At 41.6% G+C, this 23,220-nt stretch overlaps 1 protein-coding gene across 3 annotated transcripts in view; it reads left to right on the plus strand.

The window, feature by feature from the left end:
• The first annotated feature begins 827 nt into the window (after nt 1-827).
• lima1a (LIM domain and actin binding 1a) overlaps nt 828-23,220 on the plus strand; it is a 29,799-nt gene continuing 7,406 nt past the window's right edge. The window contains exons 1-4 of one of the 3 annotated variants that reach the window (XM_031760463.2): nt 829-919; nt 9,014-9,200; nt 11,419-11,464; nt 15,807-16,226. In XM_031760463.2, the coding sequence (XP_031616323.1) occupies nt 9,076-9,200; nt 11,419-11,464; nt 15,807-16,226 (591 nt within the window). In that variant the 5' untranslated portion in view covers nt 829-919; nt 9,014-9,075. Of the gene's footprint in view, nt 920-6,461; nt 6,605-9,013; nt 9,201-11,418; nt 11,465-15,806; nt 16,227-23,220 lie in introns of those variants that run through there. The other 2 variants (XM_031760462.2, XM_039604585.1) reach the window with 2 other exon arrangements.

Below are 23,220 nucleotides of genomic sequence, written 5' to 3' on the forward strand. Positions count from 1 at the left end.
GCTTGTCTGTTCATTTGAAAGTGTTCCTGCATACCTGCTTTGCTGTGAAAGCTCAACGTGTGAATGTACGAGAACAAACAGACTAAATATAGCCGCGGACAGTAGAGCTTCAGGACTCACACTTATATAAGTATGTAGGTAGGTTGCCAGGTATGTGGAATGACACAGCCATGCAGGCCATTCATGGTCTGAGGTGGAAATAGCCCGAGTAGTGTAAAAGTGGTTTTCGTGTGCCATCTAGTGGCGAAGTCGGAACATTGCATAAATAATTAACATTACTGCCACCTGCTGGGCTAAACTATAACTTTCGTGGTGTGATTATTAAAAAGAGAGCTTTATTTTGAAAAGAATCACACAAACTACACTTCAGATAGTGAACAAGGTAAACAACAAGTTATGTTAATATTGTCACTGCAAATTTCAAATAAAAGAACATAAAATCTAAAAAAAAGAATGATAATAACAACACGATCATTAAAGATTAAACAAGTGGATATTAAACAAGTCAGAACACCTCTCTAAACTTTACATTTAGAGAGGTGTTCTGACTTAATTTAATCTTCTAAAAGTATTACAGCTACTGACTGTGTTCTTATTTTTCTTGCTATATTGTATATTTATTTATTTTATATTTCCTTTGTTATCTTTCTGGTAATAACTTGTAGTCTTTGTACTATTATTATTACTATTATTACTATCATTATTATCATTATCATTATCATTATTATTATTATTATTGTTATCATAACCTCAGAACAGCTTGATCCGTCCGCTGTCTGGCGGAAGGATACTATTCAGCCAATTAGCGCGGATGAAAACTGGGTTAATTGGAGCTTTGTTGCGCCTTTTGTGTAATGTGAGTGGTCGTTGAGGCTCAGGTGAGAGTGAGTTCCTGAAAAGAGTTCCCGTAGAAGCTCAGGTGAGTGCGAGAAATTGCAAAGAGAAAAAAAATCAAATGAGTCAGCAGGAAACGTGCGTAAACAGGACTGAAACACAGCTGAGCTGCTTCATGTCCAGACAGGACTGTGAGTCAGTGTTCACCTGAGCTGTACCTGTTTCAAGGTCCTGGGAAGACAACCTGTCTTATTGCCCTAAGCTAACCAGCTGGTGTTGTGGGAAATGTTAGGTCGGGTAGAGCAGGAGATTGGTTTATGTGGTTCTAGATATTATCTGCTGGATGTGAACCATATCCACAGCTCCGCATGACAGCTCTGTTTTTGTTAGTCTAATTAATTTGGACTCAGTAACTCAGCGGAATTTAAAAATATTCTAGCTTCTGTATTCTTAAAGATGATAACTATCAGTTAATGATGATAATAATGAGATTTTTTTTTAAAACCACACAATTTTAAAAATCCAGAATGTCCTCGTTTTCATGTCAAATTGTCTTAAATCAGCTTCACCTGTCCAGTTAAAAGTTAATAAACACATTTTGAAAAGAGTGACAGCAACACAAAACATTATTTCAGAGGTGATAAAATAAACTCAGAATAAACAAATCTATGGAAACAGATTTGTATCCTATGAAAATATTAACATAAGATTCGTGACAGTTTTAGAGTCTGATTGCACTCAAACGGGGTTTTGTAAAGATGTTTCCTAATGTTTGGACTATAAAACAATGATCAGTGTGATAAAGAACAGGTTTTTTTACATATATATATAACAAACTGAAACTAACATGTGGAAAATATTTCAGTTAACTCGAATCAGAATATGGCGCAATTACAGAACTGAAAATGAAATGTGCGGGAAATCGCTGTCAGTTTGGTTCGATTTCTCAGCACAACCTGCCTGAGCGTGATTAAATATTACTATACACCGGTACATTCACTGAGACAGCTGGGGCTACATGATTAAAGCAGTATTGTACTGCCTGTCCTGAATAGCTTAAATTTTGTCCCCGACATATATTGCACATGTAATCACTTTAAAAATGAAAATGAAAATTTTTAAACACTGAAAATCTGAAAACTGAGAGAAATTCAAACATGAATAAAATAAAGTAATCATTTTTGAATGGGTGAGCAGTTCTCTGTGATTATATCACAGTTGCTCTGTGGTGAATATCAGGTATTAACGTCTCTTACCTGACCGCCTTTCTTCTTCTTTCATGTTGTCCATATAACTGCTGAGCAGGTGATACGAGTTGCTTGCCACTTGTACTTTTTGAGGAAAACTACCTCGCGAAGTCTGAGGTAGTTATCCTCACAAAGAGGACTGTGTGGTGGTATTTTTCCATCTCTTGTTTAGCACCTGGTGGTGCACGAATGCATCCTTGAGACGAGAAGCGTGACATAAAGAAAGGTTATTTTCAGTCTCTACAAAGTTCCTCCAGAGCCAGTGAAACATCAGGCTGCTGTTTATGGTGTTTGTCATGTCATGAAAAAGGTTGTTTTACTGTGTAACATCTACTCGACTGTGGGGAGGGCTGCACCAGCAACCTTTTTTAAAGAAATAAAGTCAACGCTGAGCAGAATTGAGTTCAGGATACTGGTGCAGACTTCACAGCAGTCCCAGTTTTAAATGTGATCCTGTGGGGAAAAATTGCCCGGCCCTGCTAAGTCATATTGAGGCTGTAGATATTATAACATGATGGGAAGGGGAGGTTTCTTCCTCCCTGAATGCAATAATCTGAATAAAGCAGCAGACTTTACTGGAGTGACAGGAGGCTCATTGATGATCAGATCATCAGGATAAATGACAAACTGAAGCCGGATCAGACAGGATCCTCATCTGGGAGGATGTCTGTGTCTTGTGACGCGTTTAAACTGGTTTCTGATTAATAAAAGACGGCAGTCATCTTTTCTCTTTCCTAATGACACGCTGAGTCACAACACAGACGCTGATCTGTGCGATGGTTTCATATCTGAAGAGGAGTGTGTGTCTGCTCGCACTGTGACATTTCTGTGATTGTGTCTGTGCTCAGTGAGGTAAAGGTATCGAGTGTTACTGAACACAGACGGAGACTGAAATCTGCTCCGTGGGTCTGCTGCTGATAATCAGCGAGGCATTTTATCAGAAATGGCAATAAGGTCCACGATGTTGTCTTCAGATCTCTTGTCTTGTCTGGCAAATGATTCAGATTTTTAAGAAGAATGTCTTTATGTAATTTTGTGTCGCGTTAGTCTTACAAAATCTTTTATTGTGGAAAAACTTGTCAAGAATTTCTCGTATTAGCCAGGAGAAACGGTGCAGTTTCACAGTAATGATTGGTGTTTGGGCATGAATTTTTCACTTTTTTTTTTCTCACCTGGACAAGATATTTCTTCTGTCTGCTCTCATATGTACTGCATCATACCCATGTACACAAAGTTCATAATTTTCACTGTTAAATGGTGAAAAAGTCTACAGTTAGAGGGTGGAGAGATCTGTTGTGATGCAAAAAGAACACAAGCAAGTAAATGTTTTTTCATGACTCTTTCATGTTTTGCATTGACGCTGGGATGGAAGAAAATACCCGTTTACGATGAGGTGTGTGGTTTTTGTCGTAATATCCCGAAGACTGTCACTCTGTGTTTTTTGCAAATTTACAACATCGAGTGAGAGTGACTTATAAACAAAGTCTGCAATGATTCAGGCTTAGTAACCTCACTGCAGGTGAGCCACATGTCTTCTTTCCCATATGGACACAAGCAGTTATAAAACTGTCACAGTAATAGACAAAATGAAATGACTTCCATCAAAGTTCTTTAAGTTTTTGAAAAGTGCATTGATGCAAATTTATTTTTGTTTTGTTTTTTATTTTTAAATTATTACACTGATCATCACCTCTCTTCTTAGCTTAGCTTCAGCAGCTCTTCCCCACAGCTTTGTGGTATGGCTCATCAGCTTTATCCCTCTGTAGTCACTACAGCTCTGCACATCACTTTGTTCTTGAAAATCAGTACTGGTGCACTTCTTCAGGCACTCTTTAAGAGTGTGTATAACAATCTGGTCAAAAAGTCCTCTGCTCTCTCTCCAAGAAATCTAAACGCCCGCGCATATACGTCATCTGGACTTCTTCATAGCTGCCCTCACTCCCTGCTTACTAATTCTCTACACTTCCTGATTCACATTCATTTACTACATCCATCAGCTCTTCAGAGTACTCTACACCCTAACCTGCACATTCTCTCTGCCCAGCCAATCAGTAGAAGTCCATTTCTCCTTCCTTAGTGTTCAGCCTCATGTAAAGCTCACTGTAAGCCGTACGTTAGATCTTATCCTACTTCTGTCTAAAGCCTTCAACTCCCGGCCTTTCCCACATTTTCTTTGCTGACCTCTTCCTTTGAATAATTACCTGCGCGTCCCCATTCCACCTCCAGGCCTTTTCTTCCTCTTTAGTCTTTCCAGCTTCTTGTCCGTATAATGTGATGTAAGGCGGTATCTAGGCAACTTGATAACCTAATACAGCGTTGCAGGGAAGCCATAAAAATGGGTTAATTTTTAATTACCAGTTTGCCAGCATCACAAACACTCCAAACACCAGTTCCATGGGCATGTGTTAGCTATGATGAAGACTAAATACTTTTCCTGGCTTTTCTTTTTAGCCCACATTTACCCAGAGCAGGGCTTCTCAACGTTTTGAGGACAGAGCAATTTAAATACCCAACTTATGCATCATTTCTGTGTTGTGTGTGTGTGTGTGTGTGTGTGTGTGTGTGTGTGTGTGTGTGTGTGTGTGTGTGTGTGTGTGTGTGTGTGTGTGTGTGTGTGTGTGTGTGTGTGTGTGTGTGTGTGTGTGTGTGTGTGTGTGTGTGTGTGTGTGTGTGTGTGTGTGTGTGTGTGTACAGTTTTATACCATTAGTGAGGTTTCATTTCTTCACAGCAGCTGTATTTGTCAGTGTTGGGAAGGTTTAGTGTGTTACTGTAAGTAGAACAAGCTGGAGATCTGTGGTTCTGCTCTGAGCTTCTTGGTGAAGAAAATTAAAAGTGGTAAATAATTGAATACACTTGAGGGCCTCCATTCGCCTACAGGCTGCAGTTTATTTAGAGGTAAAATAGGAAAACTGACAGCGATCAGTTGTTCTAAATGGAGTTTACTGAAGTGCGACTTCCCTGAAATCACTTCCCTATGTTCTTGTTCCTTTGTTAGTGCTGTGAATTAAAAAGAAAAGTGTTGGCGTGCATGTTAAAGTCATTATTACTCTATTGTTTTCTGTCTCAGCAGGTGAAAATGAAAATAGCTTTGTAACCTTTTGAATTTCTCTAGAATCGTACATGCAGGAGTTGTTGGGAATTTCTAAGGTGAGATAAAGTTAGACCCACATCCGTCATGTGTTTGGGATTAGCCCCAGTGTTAGGAAGTGACACTGATGGAGCTGGAAGTCTTTAGGGACACCACGAGGATGACGTTTAATCATCCCAGAGGGCCTCGGTGTAATGTTCCACCCCCTAATAGGTCTCCTAATCATGTTTTTCAAGCAAAGCTGGAAAACATTAGTTTAAAGGATGTTATGAATTCAGTTGAAATATAAAGTGACAATCTTTGGTTTATTAATCAATGCTCAGACAAAAATAAGTCTCGATTATAAATTGGTTTACAATTGCAGATTAATCCATAATGAAAATGGTCGTCCAGTAATGGTTCCAACATACATCAAGTGTGTCAAAAAATTAACCCCTGCTCCAAAAAAAGGCAGTCGCAATCACCAATGGCAGCAGTCTCCCGTAGTATGACCAAAAACCCTGAAATATTCAAAAACCATCTAGTAGAAGGTTGAGGAAGATGATGAAGAGCCCAAAGCCTTCACTCATTCAGACTCCTTGAATCTAAAGTTCATTAAACCAAGCAGCATCCTCTGAGGAACTGCAGTTTCAGGTTTAAACAGCCACCAGAGGCTGTTTGCAGAAGTGAGTCAGCTTCCACAGACACAGCAGTCTGTAGAGCTGGAGGTTTTAACACAGCAGTTAAAACCTCCAGCTCTACAGGAAAAAAGCCAATTACAGAAAAATTAAAGGCGCCTTTTCCACCTTCATGCTGCTCTATGGACAGCTCCTGTTTGTGTTCAAGCTCAAGTTATTTGTTATTGGTGTTGCTGCTTGGACTGACAGCTGGATGCAGACGCAGATCATTTTCTTGACAAACATTTCTCCTCATGTTAGCTTGTTTTTCTTTCTCCTTTTCTTTTTCACTCTATTATTTTGATGCATCTCTTCCTTTTTTCGCTCCATACTCCTTTTCCTCCTCAGTGAAGTCGGCAAGTAATGTGAATGAGTCACATCCTCTAACGTCTTGACCCTGTGAGAAAGTGGGCAGCCAGGAGTCACTCAGATTCCAGGAATTCAGTGTGGGAATCCCCCCCCTCTCCTCCCCCTCCTCTTCCCCCTCCTCCCTCCAGCCTGTCTGCCTTGTCGTTCGACCCACATACCTTCAGTTTGCTCTGTACTGCCATTGACACAGTGCTGCTGATCAGCAGGGGAGGGGAAGCTCATACCTGCCAGGTGGAAGTGAATCCTGCTTCTTATTGGCTGAGAGGAGTTAAATAGGAGTGGTTAGTCTCCTCCTACTTCCCTTTCTTTTCAAAAGCACGAATGAAAGCAGCTGGGAAGTGAAAAGAGAAGGAAATTTTCAAGCAGTGGACTTCTGAAACAGCTGAGTCAAAAACGCAGGCAGTCACAGGTTGGTGCTTTCATTTTAAAAATCTTTCAAACTTTTTGTTCTAAAGTTTTCTACGATTTCAGTGTTTAGGAAGGAAAATGCCAGATTAAACTGTGTCAACTTTCTGTGTCAAATTTAAAGGCGAGCATCACTGTGGTCTTTGTACCTGTGAAGTTTAAGATCAGACATCCGGGCTCCCGTCTTTTCACCTCAGCTTAACTCTGTTCTTCTTTTTTTTTCTCAACTGTTTTTATTGCTGAAGTTCGGCTTTGCATGGGCCGCCTCTGTTTTACAAGCTGCTTTGTTTGTCATCTGGCAGCAGCAGTGGTGACCTGAAACGCTCTGGAGTCGCTATCGCCCCTCATTTGTATTTTAGCAGGGAGCGCTGTGATCACATGACGTGACTGCAGCATCAGGCTAGATTAAATCCAGTGGTTTAACATTTGGCTGTTATCACCTCAGTAGGGTGACGGGGTGCTGCTTTTGGACTGTTCTGTTGGGTGTCTTTGAGTTTTAGACTCACTGCTGGGCGAAACATGACATTTAAAGACATCATAATAAGGTAGACTCTATGTAGGGTCTACATTACAATATAAAGCACCTTGAGGTGACTGTTGTGATTTGGTGCTATATAACTAAAATTGAATTGAATCAGATTGATTAACCTGGAATAGTCACCTTTGCTCTTCTGGCTTTTTAATGTAGTTCTGTGGAATTTAAAATAGGTTATTGTTTCAGTGTATTCATTCAGAAGTCTAACTCCCCTCACACCGGACTGTGCCATGGTTAGATCAGAGAATTATAATCTAAGTTACTGGAAACTCGCTTATAAATATTTTTTTTTTTCTTTTGTCAGTTTAATTAATCTCCTTTTTTTTCATGATTGTGATTTTAATATTGACCAAAATCATTGTGATTGGTGGGTTTTTGCCATGTTTAAGCTGCCCTACATTTATTAAATTCATTTATATGACATTTTTAATTTGGTTTAATTATTAATCTGATTAATTTAATTAATTTGTTAATATTAACACAACATCTGGCCTTGAATCATTAAATTTGGGAAAGTTCTTAGTTTATAATGAGCTGGGGAAATGAAACAAGTGATGCTAAATGAGAAGCAACAGGTGACTAATTTTTTGGTAATGATGTCAGAAGTTTGATGGTTTGAACCTGAATGGGTTTTTGGATGATTGGAAACGATGCAAGCGGTATCAGTATTATGGGATGGGCCAGGCATGACCCAAGCAGTCACTGCTGAATTCTGACAGGTTTTAAAATCTAAGCTACATGATTTGGGAATGAAAATGATAATTACCCACATCCCATTGTAGCAGCTGGGAGCACCTGCACCAGTTGTAGCAGCAGGAGGACAGTGGTGGAGTCACACCAACTCCTGGGAACTTGACTTCACTTATATATGCATCTACAACTAAAAAGGGTCTTCAGGTTTTCTTTCACTTGGAACTTGTAAAACAAATTTGGTATGAACATCTCGTGCATTTATGTATTAATACTGGTTCATGATGTGGTTTCAGAGAGGTTGTTTGCGTCTGTCTGGTACCATTTACCTCTAATTTATTTTATTGTCCATTTAGACCAAGAAAATGGCAAAGTGAGTTGAGCCTAGTGTCCCCTGGTGTTTATATACTAATCCCAAGTTTCTTTGGGTGTTGCTTAACAATTCCAGTTACACTCAACAGTGTTGCAGTAATGCACAAACCTTTCCTAATATGGCAACATCCCGCTATAGTCCACCTGTTGAGTGACATAGAGACCCCCAAGGCGCCTGCGTCACCGGTCTCATTGTTTCATTTATCCAGAGCATGGATAGCTCTTGGATGACGGTTATTAGCGGTGAGGTGCCGTTACAGCTGCATGCAGTCACATGCCCACGGGCTTTAGGCTGTGATGTTGCAGAAGAGACAAGCAGGTAGAGACGTGTGTGTCTGTGTTTCCTGTGAAAGGGAGAGTGTATACAAGAGGTTTTTTTGTGTGTTGCAGGCGTATCGGTTGTTTTTTGTCTGCTGGTAGTCGCCCCAGGCGTTCAGTCAGAGCAGGGAACAGATGGTCAATGGCTGTGTGACGCGGTCTATTGACTTTCTGACTCAGATGCAGAGGCCGGTCTGTGCTGCAGTGGTAACATGGACCAACTGTGCAGTGTGACAAAATATTGATTCTCTGTGAAGTTTTACACATGAACTGCTTCCCTTGATATAAAAGCCTGTATTTAAATGCTCAGACCCAGACTTTTTTAGCACCATGAGATGAGTGTCATAAAAATTTGAATGCACAGGAAGGGTGTTCCTCTGAGCTTGATTTAGAGTGGCAAAAGGAAGCAAAGCTGGCACCAGACGAAGCGCTCGTTTGCCTTAGCTCAGTGTTTAATCGGCTGAAGGTGCTCCTTCTATTTGTGTCCCCTCCTCTCAGAGGTACGACTTGTGTTCCTGGAAAGCTGACAGGCAGACTGATCACTCAGACCTACAGCAAACATGGCCTCCGTTGCACCGTTCAGCCGCAGGCAGTGGGCATCCCAGTCGCTCAGGGTCACCGCCAAAGAGCTGTCCATCGTCTCTGCCCGGGGTAAAAACACCGCCATCGCAGAGCGCTTCTCCAAGTAAGTCCAACCAAGTTTAATAATTTACCAGCAGCCACTCAGCAGATCTGTCACGACTTTTTACACTTCAGAGTTTTCTGCTTTCGTCCTGAGTACAAATTAGGTCATAGGTTTCCTCCCAACATTTTCTTGCCATTCAGCTTTTCTCAGTTTCCCGTTTTCTTGAAAGATGTGACTATCACATTGTCGACCTTTAACGAATTGCTCCAGTTTGACTCATCCTGTCTGGTTTTCAGACCTTACAGAGTAAAACAGGAGCAGATTCTTTATGGAGGCCCCTCTCCATTCAGGGCATCCCCCTTTACCGCATATCAAGTGACTAACTTGGAAACTGAGACAATGCACGGTAGTTGAACGACTTGACCACTAGGTGATAGTAGCAGTCTGCCAGTGGGTGGAGAATATGCAGGTTTTTGTGTTTTTCTTCCTGATTACAATTAATTGTGTATGTAACACTTACACTTGGCATCCACAAAAACACTTGGAACAGACTTTTAAACCACTGAAGTCTGCAGCCCTCTCACATCTAAAGACAGGGTCACTCTTTACGACTCCTGACATGGTTTTCCATCATGTTACTGGTGTAAATTAACATGAAGAAAACTGCTGATCAGCTGAAATGGGAGAAGCTTTTAGTTAGAGCTGCTCTTTGTGTGTGTGGAGTGGCTAAAAAGAAAAAAGACACTGTAGACTGTGGACACAGATCAGATCAGATAAGGAAGTGAGTGCATTTACCAGTTGTTGACAGTCTTCATGCGAATGAACTTCACTATTTCCAAGAGCCATGACGACAAAAATGAAAATAATCAGGGGTTAAAGTGGGATTTGGCAGGTAAGGGAAACCTGAGATCTGCTCTGCAGCAGGCGGAGGAGACCCACTTGGAAAGAAGTCCACCACCTGCCTCGATTTGAAAGCAAAAGTTCATATTACACGAGCTATCATATTATCTTGGCAGCTGGAAATGAAGAATGTCATCCAAATTAATTCTATGGTGGCATTATTATTTCTTCATAAGTGGGCCTTTTATAAATGTTTGCAATGTCTCATTTTTTTTCCTACCAAATAGGAGTGGAAACACAAACAAACCTACATAACCAGCAATATAAAATCTAGTCTTTAGGCTCTGTTAGCAAAACTTAAATATTCAGTGCAGGGCTGAAGAGTCTGTCTTTAAAGCTGGCTGTTGTCCTCATTGATTAGATACAATGTCTCTTTTTCCTGTTGGCTCTGTGCAGAAACAGCAACATCTGGCTTACTAGTGTTAATGTTTCCTCAGCACAGCTGGGAGGCTTTGAGCCAAACTTAATTTGGACTCACTGTCCCAAACATGAGCTTTTGTCTCTGGGTAAAAACCTGTGAAGGAGAGCAGTGGTTCAGCTACGAACTGGCTGTTTACCTGCAGAGTGTTTGTCAGTTTGGGGCTAAAATGTGTGGTACAGCCGGCCTGAGGCTGAAGACCTGAAGTGTTGAACAATAAAAAGTGTCCACTGTGGAGAATTTTGTATTTTTCATACCACATTTATTCATATTTGATGTTTTATTTGAACTTTCCCGGTGAAATCCGCTGCCACTGTCTTCCCTGTTCTAGCCCGCTTGTCAACAAATCAACTTTCACCTGACACACACGAGAAATGAGAAATTAAGCAGAACGAGTCACTTGTTAAAACTTGTAAACGTCTCAGCAGCAGACACATTAATATAAGATGGGAATTAATAACCACAATTCCCTTTGTTTAACAGGGCAAATGATGAGAAGATGGAAATGATTAGTTTCACTAATTGTGTGATGATGTTTGCCCTTTAAAAAGGATTAGTTGTGGGTTATTAATTGATGGCTTATATTAATGTCACATACGTTTTGCTACCATCCAAACTTGTAAATTCCTGCTGGTTATCGGGGTCTCAGAAACAAAACAGGAAATGAATCTTCTATCAATTAAAAGACTTTATCTTAAATAAAACCTGGGCAATAAAATCTGTTTCACTCTGAAACAATGAATCCACTTCCTCTGCGTACTTTTTGCAAGACGACACATGATGATGGTTTTCCAAACAGTTTCACTTTAACACATTAACTAATCTATTGTTTTTGGAGAGAAGCGGGAACATTGATTTAGTTTTCTAATGAATTTCCTGGGAAGCGGTACTGCTGCTTCCTCATTGGCCCTCATCCTCTGTCAGTAATTGTTTATCTGAAGCAGTTTTTGTCCTCCACAGGTACCAGATGGCAGCAGAAGAGGGCAGCATAGAGAAGAAGAAAACGGTGCGTACATTCAAATTTACTGCTGTATGTCTGTGAAGATTCGCTGCTTCCCAACAGTGGAAGAAGTGTTTTCTATCAGGGCCACAATACTTGGCCTCGAGTTAAATTTCAGAATTAAAAACAAGGTGTTTCACCCTCTCCACCCTAGTAGTCCCTGCACCAGAACCGCCAGTATCTATTATTAAAGCACAGCCTGCTGCCATGTTTAGATCTCAGTACCTGCAAATTAATGCTCCTGCTGCTCGTTAACACAGACCCACAGAAGTCGAACTCCATTCAGTGAGTCCAGTATCCCAAATTTGCCACATTTTTGAATCTGAAAAGCTTCAACACTTTCTATTTTTAATTCACAGAGGGGAAAACTTCACCCATCAGCAGCATCTCATACCCCATACTCATATGAGTATAAACTGTAGATAAACTACTGCGTAGACCCACATGCTCTGCTGCCAAACATCGTTTCTTAACATTTTCCCGAAAACTATGTGGACATGCACAGACCAAACCCTCGTTCTCTCTCAACATTTGGAGTTCAGTGACCTCCCTTGTCTTCGTCTCTGTTTGCTTTTTGTTTACTCTGTTTTTGTGTGGAAATCTCGACTGTAGTAACGTGACTCATTCTGAGAGCTGATTAGACGCCTTATTAAAGGAACCCCAGCTGTCAGCTAATAACAGAGCAGTTGAAAAGTTAATATTTGGCCTTTGAAATGCAGTGTTAAAATATAAACCCTAAACTGCTCTCAGTCTGGCGGAGACTCAAATAACTGCTTGGAGACGTTAATCTTAGAAACCTCTCCAGCATGCAGCAAGCTCCAGCAGTGAAATTATTCTGTTATTGCTTTTGGCATCAGCTGTCCTGCAGCACTGATAACAAGGAGCCTCTGACACACCTGGTCAGCGTGGTGACTCGGGCCCTTTCCACACACGGGAAGCCTTTTCTACACTTCTGACCTTTTTTTTTTTTTTTTTTTCTTGCAGCACCAAAGGTGTATGTCTCGTTAGTGTAAGGGCATTTTCTGTAGTGGTGGATGTGAACCACATATAGTTTCTGGTAATCTTATTATCTGCAGTTTTTACATGCTTTCACACAAACACAAGTGTTGTTGTTGTTGTTGTAGTAGTAGTAGTACCACCTCACTGTCCGTCCAATCATCACTTACTACTTCCCCTCTCAGCTGTCTTAGTTGGCCTGATAACATTTTCCCGCTCAGCCTTGATGCTGATGTCGTCATGATTTGTCACTATATAAATAAAATTGAATTAAACTAGGCTTCTGATTGGCCAACATTTCTGTAAAGTTGGTTAAATCATCACCTGTTGCTTTGTCATTTTGTTTAGATGTGGATGGAGATATTTTTCACAATGTAGCCCTGTAGGTGGGACGTTTTTAGAAAGTAAAGTGGAAAACACAGATGTAACTGTGGACGTAGCTTCAGGTTAGGACGGTAAACGGGCGGCTTTATAAGGTAGTCGCTCTTTGCTTTAATTTGGTTAAGAAGTAAACTCACAGGCACATTAAAAATCAAATCAGAGCCATTTTTACAGCAGGTATTGCAGTTACTGTGTATATCATGTAGATTAGTTCTGCAAGACTTTGGTTTGAGCTGCTTGGTCTTTTTTTTGAGTTGTTTTAAAGTTCTTGTAAATTGTCTCAGAAGAGTGGATCCAACTTCATGGTCACCATTTTAAGGCTCATGACTGTGAAACTGCTCTGTAACGTGCAGCCAGAATATTTATATAAGCAAAGTTTTCTTGTCGATGCTCATCAATACAACAAAAACTCTGCTGCCTCTAAAACCTTAGATGCTCCTGTGCGATGAGGTCCAGAGAAGTGATCGGTCAGTAGGTGGTGGGTTTTGCTGATCTGCTCTCTCACACCTTCCTAACCCTGAAAACTTCAGCTTAAACCTGAAGTTGCCTTGTTAAGCCCAAACCCCAACCCCCGCCCCCTCTCCCTGGTATTTTCTACCAGGTTGCACAACATCTCATCATTAAAGACAATCTTACATTCCTTCCCCACGTCAAACTTCTCAGGGTGTCAAATCTGTTGTTGTTGTTCGTGTAAATGCTGAATGGCAGTTCTGTAGAATTTCTCTGGCAATCCCTCATTTCCTGAGAGGAAGACTGGAGCTAAAGGTGTTCCTATCAAATCCAATCTCTAAACTAGACATCAGATGTAGATACCAGCCCGGGAGGCTTATCAGGAGATTGGTATTTATCCAGGTTTAGTCTCTGTGCAGTTCTTTGTGAGAGTTTTTTATTTTTTTAAGGTTTCCACCTCCCTCCCCTTTACCTTTTTCTCATTTCCTGTCTTTATTTTCCCTCCTTTCCCTCACCGACTGTCTGTTTCTGATTTTCTCTCCCTCCTTCCTAACCTCCCCGCCCCCTCACCCTTCGCCCCCTTCACTCCCTCTCCTTCCTTCCCTCCTTCCTTTCCTCTGTGTCGTAGAAGGGGGGGGTGGGCTAGTTGCTTCATTCTGCTCATTCTGCTTCATTCTGATCACTTCTCAAGCCTCTCACATCTGGGACAGCTTGTAGCACTTCCAGCCGGTCAGCAGACACCAGCACACACACTTTCACAGCATTTTCAACTGGACAGCCAGGTCGTCTGCCTCACTCTCAGGTTTTTGATACACACACGCACACAAAAGGAAAAAAGTTTTTCTAGCTTTCTTTTCAGCTCCAGGTTTATAGATGCGCATGCAGAGCAGCTCACGGCTCTTTTGTCTTTCATGCAGGACTTCCTGTTTCCTTTTCATGTCTTTTCCTTTTGTTACCTAGCTCAGACTGTGCAGACTCTGCCTGCAAGAATGCGAACATGTAGTTTAACGTCAGTGCAGACGCTGTTTGATTTAGTTTAAATGTTTTTAGCGTCATTCAGAAATCGGAGAGTCAAAGTGGCATGTGTCCAGCATTGATGGAATTTATTGACTAAACTAAAAACAGACTGAGAGAGCAGCTAGCATCCCTCAGTGGGAGTCTCCACTGCCAGAGCCTCAGAAATTGTGAGTCATCATAGTTTGTTGTGTGATTGTTTGTGTGGTTGGCAGCAAGAATGAGGGTTATCTTCTCTGTGGTCTCTGCTGTGTTTGAATTCTTCACCCAGCAACCTTTTCATGTCATTGCACGCTGCACATCTGCACAATACACAAAACTAGAGCTGGTTAACTCTCAAAGGTAACCAGCAAGGCAAGGATGGAAGGTTTTGTGAAATGTATCCATGCAGACTTTAATTAGATTGCATTGTAATGTTTTGCAGTGAACCATGGAGTATTAAGATTTACTGCTGCAGAAGCCTAAAGGCAGATACTTGGTTCCCAAAGTTACGATAAAAACGTCTTAAAATGACAGATAAGAGCTCGACTAACTCATGTTTAGAACAACCTTCATAGATAAACGAGGCATCTGAGTCATAAATGACCAAAACAACAGAAAGTCCAGCAGAGTGTGTGCAGGACATGTTTTACAGTTACAGTCGGGTCAGTCCCAGGTTCATGTAGTTCTTGTATCTCTTCAGCCTCCTGTGTTAAAGTCCAGATTATTGGGTGATTTATTGAGTGGAATTTTTTTTTTTTTTTTTATTTATTTTTTTATTGCTAATTCATTTTTAAGCAGACAGTCAACAGGTTTTCTGATTCCAGATTCTTAACATATAGAGTCTATATTTGTTTTGGTTTTTTTGTGACATTTTTCAGTAAATAATATAAATTAATAGACTTTTTATGCTTAAATCAGTTTTTTAGGCCCTTGTGGCCTGGAGGGTTAAAGCCAAACTCGTCAGGTGATTTAACAGTTGATTAACTTGTACAAACACCAGACGTATTCTCCGTGTACTCCCTCTAAAAGATGTGATGGTACACTTGTTTTGAATGGTTATCTGGACAAAAATAAGACTTGAAGCTTACCATCAGATGATTTTTTTTTTTTTTTTTTTTTTTCCCCAGGACTTTCTTACAATAACAGAAAACTGCACTTGCACTGCAGCACATTACAGACTTGTGCATCTGACCCACATCGAGTTGTCTTTTCAGATATGAATCTTTTCTTGTTTCCTGACACAAAATCAAAATATGACAGCAGAAATGGTTTTGGATGTATAATCAGAAATGTAATGTTTGGAAATATATTTCAGTCTTTGTATATCCAATATTTTTATGTCCTTTTGTTTTTTGAGGATGGGATGAAAATGATCAATTAATTAAATTGACATTGAGATAAAATGGGATTAATCAGGCTTGTGACAAAGAGTCTTAAGATTTATTGAAACTAACAGTTATAAAACTGTTTTACTTTTAATGCTGCAGAGGTAAAAAATTTAGCTGAGTGATTGTTTCCTGTTCAGGTTGTGGAAGCTCTACCCTCGACACTGTGTGGCGGGAACCTGAGTGTTTTAAAGAAACGCTGGGAGCAGCAGCAGCAGCAGGAACCGCCGTCCATCCAGAGACACCAATCTCAGGCCCCTCGGACTCCAGTCGGCACGTCCACAAGCTCCAGATCTGCACCCTCATCCCAAATAAAGCTCCAGCCAGACACCCTAAAAACTACAGTACTCTCACAGGACCAGGATACAGACATCCAGGTTCACAGAGTGACCAGAGAGACCAGCCAGGACATGACGGACATGGAGGCGAAGCCCAGCAGAGATTCAGAGGAGCAGGAGGGAGCGGCGGCATCGGGAGCCGAAGTGCCCGAGTGCGAGAAGCCCAGCATCCCCCTCAACAGCCTCAAGATGATGTTCGAGAAAGGAGAGAGCCCAGAAAAGGCAAGTACTGCTTCTCAGTGAGTTTGCCCTCATTTAAACTTTTAGGCGTTTATATTTCAGTGAAATATGTTTTTATGTTCAGTCTTAATATAGAAACTTTTTATTCCACAGCTTACTCTACTTACAATCTTCATGAGTACCTAGTTTAGCTTAGCGTGCCTACCTCTGATCAAGCATCATTCATTAAAATGAATCAGAAATTGAGAAGATAAGTTGGTAGCCTGGACTTCCTAAAACTAAAGTGTCCACTTGTTCTCAAAGAAGTCGGATCCCCCCCCCCCAGTGCCGTCATGCTGATAGTCACATGGTGTAGCCCCACTTCACATCCTCCCTCCTTTAAAAAAACACACACACAAACACTCAGCTGACTCGCACATCTCCCTCTGCAAGGATCCCTGAGAGATCTCAGCTTCATGCTCCCCGAGGCAGCTAACTGTTGTTTGTGGAGCATAAAAGTCGAGGAATTTGACGTCCAGTCATGCATCAGCTCAAGGCGTGTAAAATGTAAAGCGCTCGTAGTCCAAAGTGTGACATATTAACAAGAGCCACGCTGTGTTTCCTCAATAGAGAGCGACCATTTTATGACCTGAAAAGTCATTACGAGCCACTGCGAGGCTTTCAGAGGCGGACTGATGAGTCCGTACTCGATGTGCTTTACAGATTTAAATTTGGGGTTTAGCCTTCAACTATTGTGGCCTCCAAGTTATGTAAATGTAAAAATACTGAAATAAACATGACCAATTATAAATGCACCAGCAATAACAAAAGTAATAGTAAGAAATTCTAAAATACAAGAGCTAAAAAAGACAAACGGTTAAAATAATAAAAATACTAATATAACAAAAACACTTCCAGTTAAAGGGATCCTTACAAACTGGAACAGTAATTAAAAATGTGATGATTGGACACATAATATGGAAAGAACTTCATATGTGTGAGCTAATGAGCGCTTTAATAGTGGTGAGTTAAATATTTAAGACATGACCACATAATATTTATTAATAAAGATGTGGAAATGAAAGCATGTATGACCTTCTCAAGAACACCACTAGAAAGGGAGGAAAAAATGCATTTCATTTAGACACGGTATGATTAAACGGCTTATTTGGAAATAAAAGCTGTGTCCAGCTCCTGGGGGGCAAATACACCAGGACATAGGAAATTCTGAGACATCTGGCTCTAAATATCAGAGAGATGAGATAAGATTTGATTTAGATTGCTGGGAAAATAAGTGAGTCATCAGCATAACAATAAAATGGGCTTTCTGTTTTTTCTGATAATGGGACCCAGTGAAAGACGTGTGCTCTGCAGTTCTCAGTCCTACAAAATCAACAACTCGACTTACTGTTGATTCACTTTGACTCAGTTTTGACAGTTTCAATATTTTTATTATTAAATTTGATTGTTTGATGTTTGTGGCGCTCAGCCTCAGTGGGAAGAAGAACTTGGTATTTAAAAATGTTACAATGTATAAATTGTCATTAGGCCAGAAAAGAAACTGTTGACAAAAGGTGAATTTGTTGGCTTTCTTTGGTTTATTTCTGGGCAGTCATCTTGGTTACTCCAAGAGGCTCGGTTCTTCCTTTAAACAGGAAGAAACCTCGGGGAGCTTTTCCTTCCCTTTATCTCCATGTGTTTGCTAATTTTTTGAAGTTTCAGCTTTTGTGTTCATGCTGCTTCCAATACTTGGAGGAGTGGGTGGACGGCTCAGTTTTCACGGACCGGCCTTTAAGGTGTCGCGGATAAATACAACACGAAGATTTATTCCAAACGCACGGCAAAAGACCCAGGAAAACCGACTTGATGATAAAAACGATAAAAAAAAAAAATAACGATAAACAAATTTTAAAAACCCTGAAAACCATAAATTTCACACCCAAGCCTCAACTCTCGCGGCCCGGGACCAAATGATTCATGGACCAGTACCAGTCCGTGGCCCGGGGATTGGGGACCGCTGCTTTAAGGTGCTTCCATATACTGAGCCACATACCTGCTAAGTGATTCTATGTAAAAGACGGGCTGTAAACCTCTTTAACTCTGTGAAGTTGGAGATTTTCTAATGTAGGTCAGTGGGGATGAACTCACTTTTGGAGCCAGCCTCAGGTGGCCATTTGGGGAACTGCAGCTTTAGATTTCAGCCCAGAAAGAGATGAAATTAATATCCTGGTGCCATTAATTTGTATTAAGGGCATCACAATGATGGGTCTTAATGTTATGTGGCACAGAGGAGTAAGAGACACAGATAATGCCGAGCAGGACTGAGTCTTCTCAGCTTTGGTCTCTTCATTAGGTTTAAAAGAGACTGATTCTTCTTGGAAACTTTTTTTTGGGGGGGGGTTAGCAAAGGACAAAGAAATGGTTGTAAAGAAACATGGGATGAAGAAACGTGCAGTAAAACGTGGCGTTTAAACAAAGACCTCCGCCACTCTCCTCTCCACACCCGCCTCCTATGTGGGCTTTTAAAAAATGAGATGAAGGAGCACTTTGGGGAGCTGGAGGGAAGGAGTCTTTTTATTGCTTGCTGCATAGTTGTCCTTCCAAAGGAGGGGTTGTTTGGGGAAATCCTCGAGCTGAAATACAGGATCTATACAGTTCTGTAGACACAGTGTCCGGGGCTTGTACAATAGGCTCCACTGTAGGGCCGAGGCCGGGCTCTCTGCTTCTTTGTTGAGCTCCCCTTCACGGGGCAGATGATGTCATGGTGCAGCAGGCTGGCAGACTCATGACTGCAGACAGCTGATCTGCGCTCTGAGCCTCGTCAGACAGTCTCCCCCCAAGGCCATCAAAGCTCTCCGCCTCCCCTCCCCACCTCATCAATCATCCTTGTGCTCCACTCTCTGCTCCTCAGCCCTCCGTCCACCTCGCCCCTGTTTTCTCTCTTAACCCTCACTGCCACCCATCAAAGACCTCCACCCTTCTTTTCTTTGAAGTCGTGTTATCTGGGATGGTAATTGCTTTGAGGTGGATGGTCTAATACCTCTAATATCCCCTGGCTTTTTCTCGCACTGTCATGAGTATCTTTATAACAACAACAACTGAATGGATTTGGTATGAAATCACTAGAGCTTTGAACTTTGATGACCAAAAATTTGTTCTCCTGACATCAACATGTCAGTTTTGCACTTAAGCATTCAAGTCCAGGTCAAAATCATCATAATCCATCCTTTTACAGTCATAAAAGTGTTACTTTATTAAAAAAAAAATACATATATTATATATTTCCACTGTGTGCTGGCTGGCGCTGACATAGGAAAAGTGTAAAAGCAACAAAAAGTTGGCTGTTCAGCCAAGCATGATGTGTGGTGTATTTTGCACAGAAAGTGTTTCAAACAGGCAGCAAAGATGAGTAATCCCAATGTTCCTGGACTCGGAAATTCCCCAAATGATAAGACGGCTTATATTGGCAAGTTTGGATTCATTTCGGATAAATATCAGATCATTATGGAGATGCTAAGTGCTTATCTTGGACCTAACTTTCCTTTGGCTGATCCTCTTTGTTTTTAGTACTGCTATACTATTAGCTGACATTTGATGTTAGGTTTGCACATGAGTATTTAGAACTTTTCCTGCGTAAATTGATGCACGACAAGTTTGTTTTTGCAAATATGGTATTGTGAAGGTCGTCTACCAATCAGGTGAGCTGATCAATCACCGACTCATTCATTCTGCTTGCTGACATTTTCTTGGGTTAAATACTGACCCTCGAGTTGCCCCTGATGAATCCGCGTGAGCGCATGTTAGAACACTTGGGCGTAGATAAAACTGTGTGCTTTAAGTGCTTAACTCTATAAGTACCACTCCATTTACCAGTAAATGAGTCTGAATTTAATTAAAACTTGATGCATGTCCTAGCATTCTGCTAATGCAGGCTGATTTTTGTGGAAATTGTCTGCTGCTGCTTGCTTTATGCCTCATATCAAAGGGGTGGATGCCAAATAATAAAATAATAAAATCTCTGCATTTGTCCAACTGTGGACACACATTAGCAAAAAATATCATCGTTGTATGAGTTACTAGGAGTCCTAGATGGTGTAACAGACAGACGTAGCTTTGGGATCTGACAAATGAAGCCAGTGTGGAATTGCTTTCATTATTTCCATTTAACCCCCGTAAATACTTTCCTGATGATTTTATGGGCTCGGTCACTAGTTTTGAGTCTGAGATTTAATTAGCCAATATGTGACATCACGGTGTTTCCGCCCATCTTTTATACCATCTTTAGTAACAGAATCGACATTCAGTACCTATAATTTGGGGGATATGTAGGAAGATTTGCTCAAAGAAAATCTTCTTTCTCCAGCCTGTGTGACGCACGTTAGCATCATCACTGTGAGCATGCTCACATTGGCCTCTGTGAGCTAAAAGCTAAACGCACTAACAGAGCGGTAAAGAGTTTCAGTCTGCATTTATTCCTCCAGCTCTTATCTAAACACCCCCCTCTGCATCCACTCCCCTCTCTGGCCCGACTCGATGCACTCTGAAATTAATTGACCCTCACCCCTCCTCCCTCCCACATAGCCCAGCTCAGCCCCAGCCTCCCTATCCTCCCTGAGTCACCTCCCTGAGTCACCCCCCCTTACTGCACCAGCTGCTGCTTCTCCGCCTCCCTCCTGCCCCACATTGCTCCTCTCTGTAGGCCCAAAGCTTTATTCTGATGCTGGGGGTCCGTGACACACTTAAAAAAAACAAAAAACAACCATCTGTAAAACCACGGCACTCTCCCGTCGTCATCCCCACCTTCATCCGACCACACCCCTCTTTGAGAGGCACCCCCTAGGAACACCTGCTCCTTGTCGCCTCTAATATTCCCACCCACCCTGCCCTCCATCCTCCTCCCCCTCCCCTAAAGCCATCTCCAGAGGGTCCAACCCCACATCTCTGCCATAAGCCACAGTCTGTGCCTCCCCGCTCTGGAGCTGCAGGTCCTGCCGGTGCTGGATTCAAACACACGATCAAACTCCGTGAGAACCGCCTTCCCCTCGGTCTCGCCGCCGCCGACTCATCCTCTGTGGCTTTTTTGTCCTCACTCTTCATTTGTCTTCGCGAGAGGTAGCTATGACATATGGTGTTTGTGGCTTTCTTTGTTTGGCTCTGAGACAGTCTCCACTTTTACTTTCACTGCTTGTTATTTTATTGACTTCTGTGTTGGACGAGGATGTTTGCACAGCAGCTGAAAGGGGCCTTTTTAGGCTTCTCAGAGTCCACTTTATGGACTTTATCAGTAGCTCCTTTCAACTGTGTCAGCTCACTTTAAAAACAGTGTTATTGTGTGTCTTGAACTGGGTATATTAACACCTTTAAAGGGTGTTAACTGATGCCGGAGGTGCCTTCCTGCTCTTTGTTTGAGTAAGTCTTAGTGTAAGAAGAAGTCATTGTCTGTTGTAGACTCTGGTGTGTGTGAGGTGGGGTCATGAGGGGAACTGAAGCTCGGTCTGTCTGTTTAGGAGCTTTAATAGTATCAGGATTAGCATCAGATTCTTTGTCTGGCCCACTTATCCAGCCTTTCAAGACACAACCTGGCCTCGTATGCTTGTTTACATCCCACTCAACCCCTCACGTACAGACGCATGCATGCAAACCAGTCTCAGACCCCCCTCCTCCTCATCCTCCCCTTCGTCCACAAAGCTGCACCTCCGGTCTGTGGAAGCTAATCCACCCAGGGGAATAGGTCCATTCTTATGAAGATGACTGTTTCCTTTGTTGTGATTCGTTTCTGTTCTTAACGCCCCACTTAGGGCCTGAGTGTTGGTGTGTTTTCCTGTTCACAGTCGATGATTCAGCTCTTTCTTAACCATAATGTGCATTATTAATTATTGAACTCACTCCTGACTCAGACTCTCAGATTTGCCCCTTACCCGCCCTCAGATTACATCATCTGTGATGATCTGGTTGTCACTGCTCAGTTTTTAAAGGCGTAGAGTTTAAGCCTAGAGGTGCGAGTTTTGGAAATCCTGCTTCTTTAAGCTGTTATAATCTTTTTTTCTTTTTTTTTTTTATTAGATAGTCATGTGACTTATTTAATGTGAAGAGAATTATCTGATTTTGCAGTTTCTCTAATTTTGCTGGAGGATTTAACACCTTTCCTATCACCTTTTGTTGAACTCTCACCACTTTTTTTGTAATTGTGACATTCTCTGGCACCATTTAGTGAGCAGCAGTTGAACATTGTGAATGATTTCTCACAAAAATCTACAAAAGGGTGAACACGAAAGTTTAAAGGATGACGCTGGTCTTTCCCAGTTCAACAATTTTTTTTTTCCTCTCTCTCCCAAAAGTAGTGAGTTTGTGGACGCTGTCTCCACTTTTATTTACGGTTTAAAGATGAATCACCTCATGTGAAACGTGATTTGATGCCATCACCTTTAGACAGGGTGGACATTTGCACTGAGTTGACCTCAAAAATGAAATTTTCTAATCTGTTTAATGTCAACATCCATCTGGGTCCACGTCACAGGGCCGTAGTCTGAGCAGAGATGCTTAGCCTTCCCAGCCACCTCCTCCAGCTCTTCCAGGTAGCACAGGAAGGCATTCCAAAGCCAAGTAAAAGACAGTTTCTCAAGCATGTTATGTGTGTGCTCCAGGGTCTCATCCTAGGTGTGCATGCCAGAAATGCCTCACCTGGGAGTTGTCCAGGAGACATCCTAATGAGAATGAGAATCACCTGAGCCTCATTTCAGTGTGGAGGAGTAGCAGCTTTACTAAGCCTTCCTGAACGACTGAGCTCTTCACCTTATCTCTAAGACTGAACCCAGACGACCTTCCAAGAAAGCTCATTTCCACCACTTGTGTCAGCGATCTTATTCTTTCCTTCTACGCCCAGTTTGAGGCCATAGATGGTGGGAAAGAGATCGACTGGTAACTTGAAGCGTCACTTCCACATTCAGCTCTTTACCAGAACAGATCACTGCAGACGCTGCACCAACATATTAAAAAAAGTCTTTGAAGACCAAAAACTGTCATATCAGGAGTTGGAGCACTTTGTTCTAAAACATCT

This window comes from Oreochromis aureus, linkage group 20 (assembly GCF_013358895.1).
Source record: "Oreochromis aureus strain Israel breed Guangdong linkage group 20, ZZ_aureus, whole genome shotgun sequence".
Classification (NCBI taxonomy): Eukaryota; Metazoa; Chordata; class Actinopteri; order Cichliformes; family Cichlidae; genus Oreochromis; species Oreochromis aureus.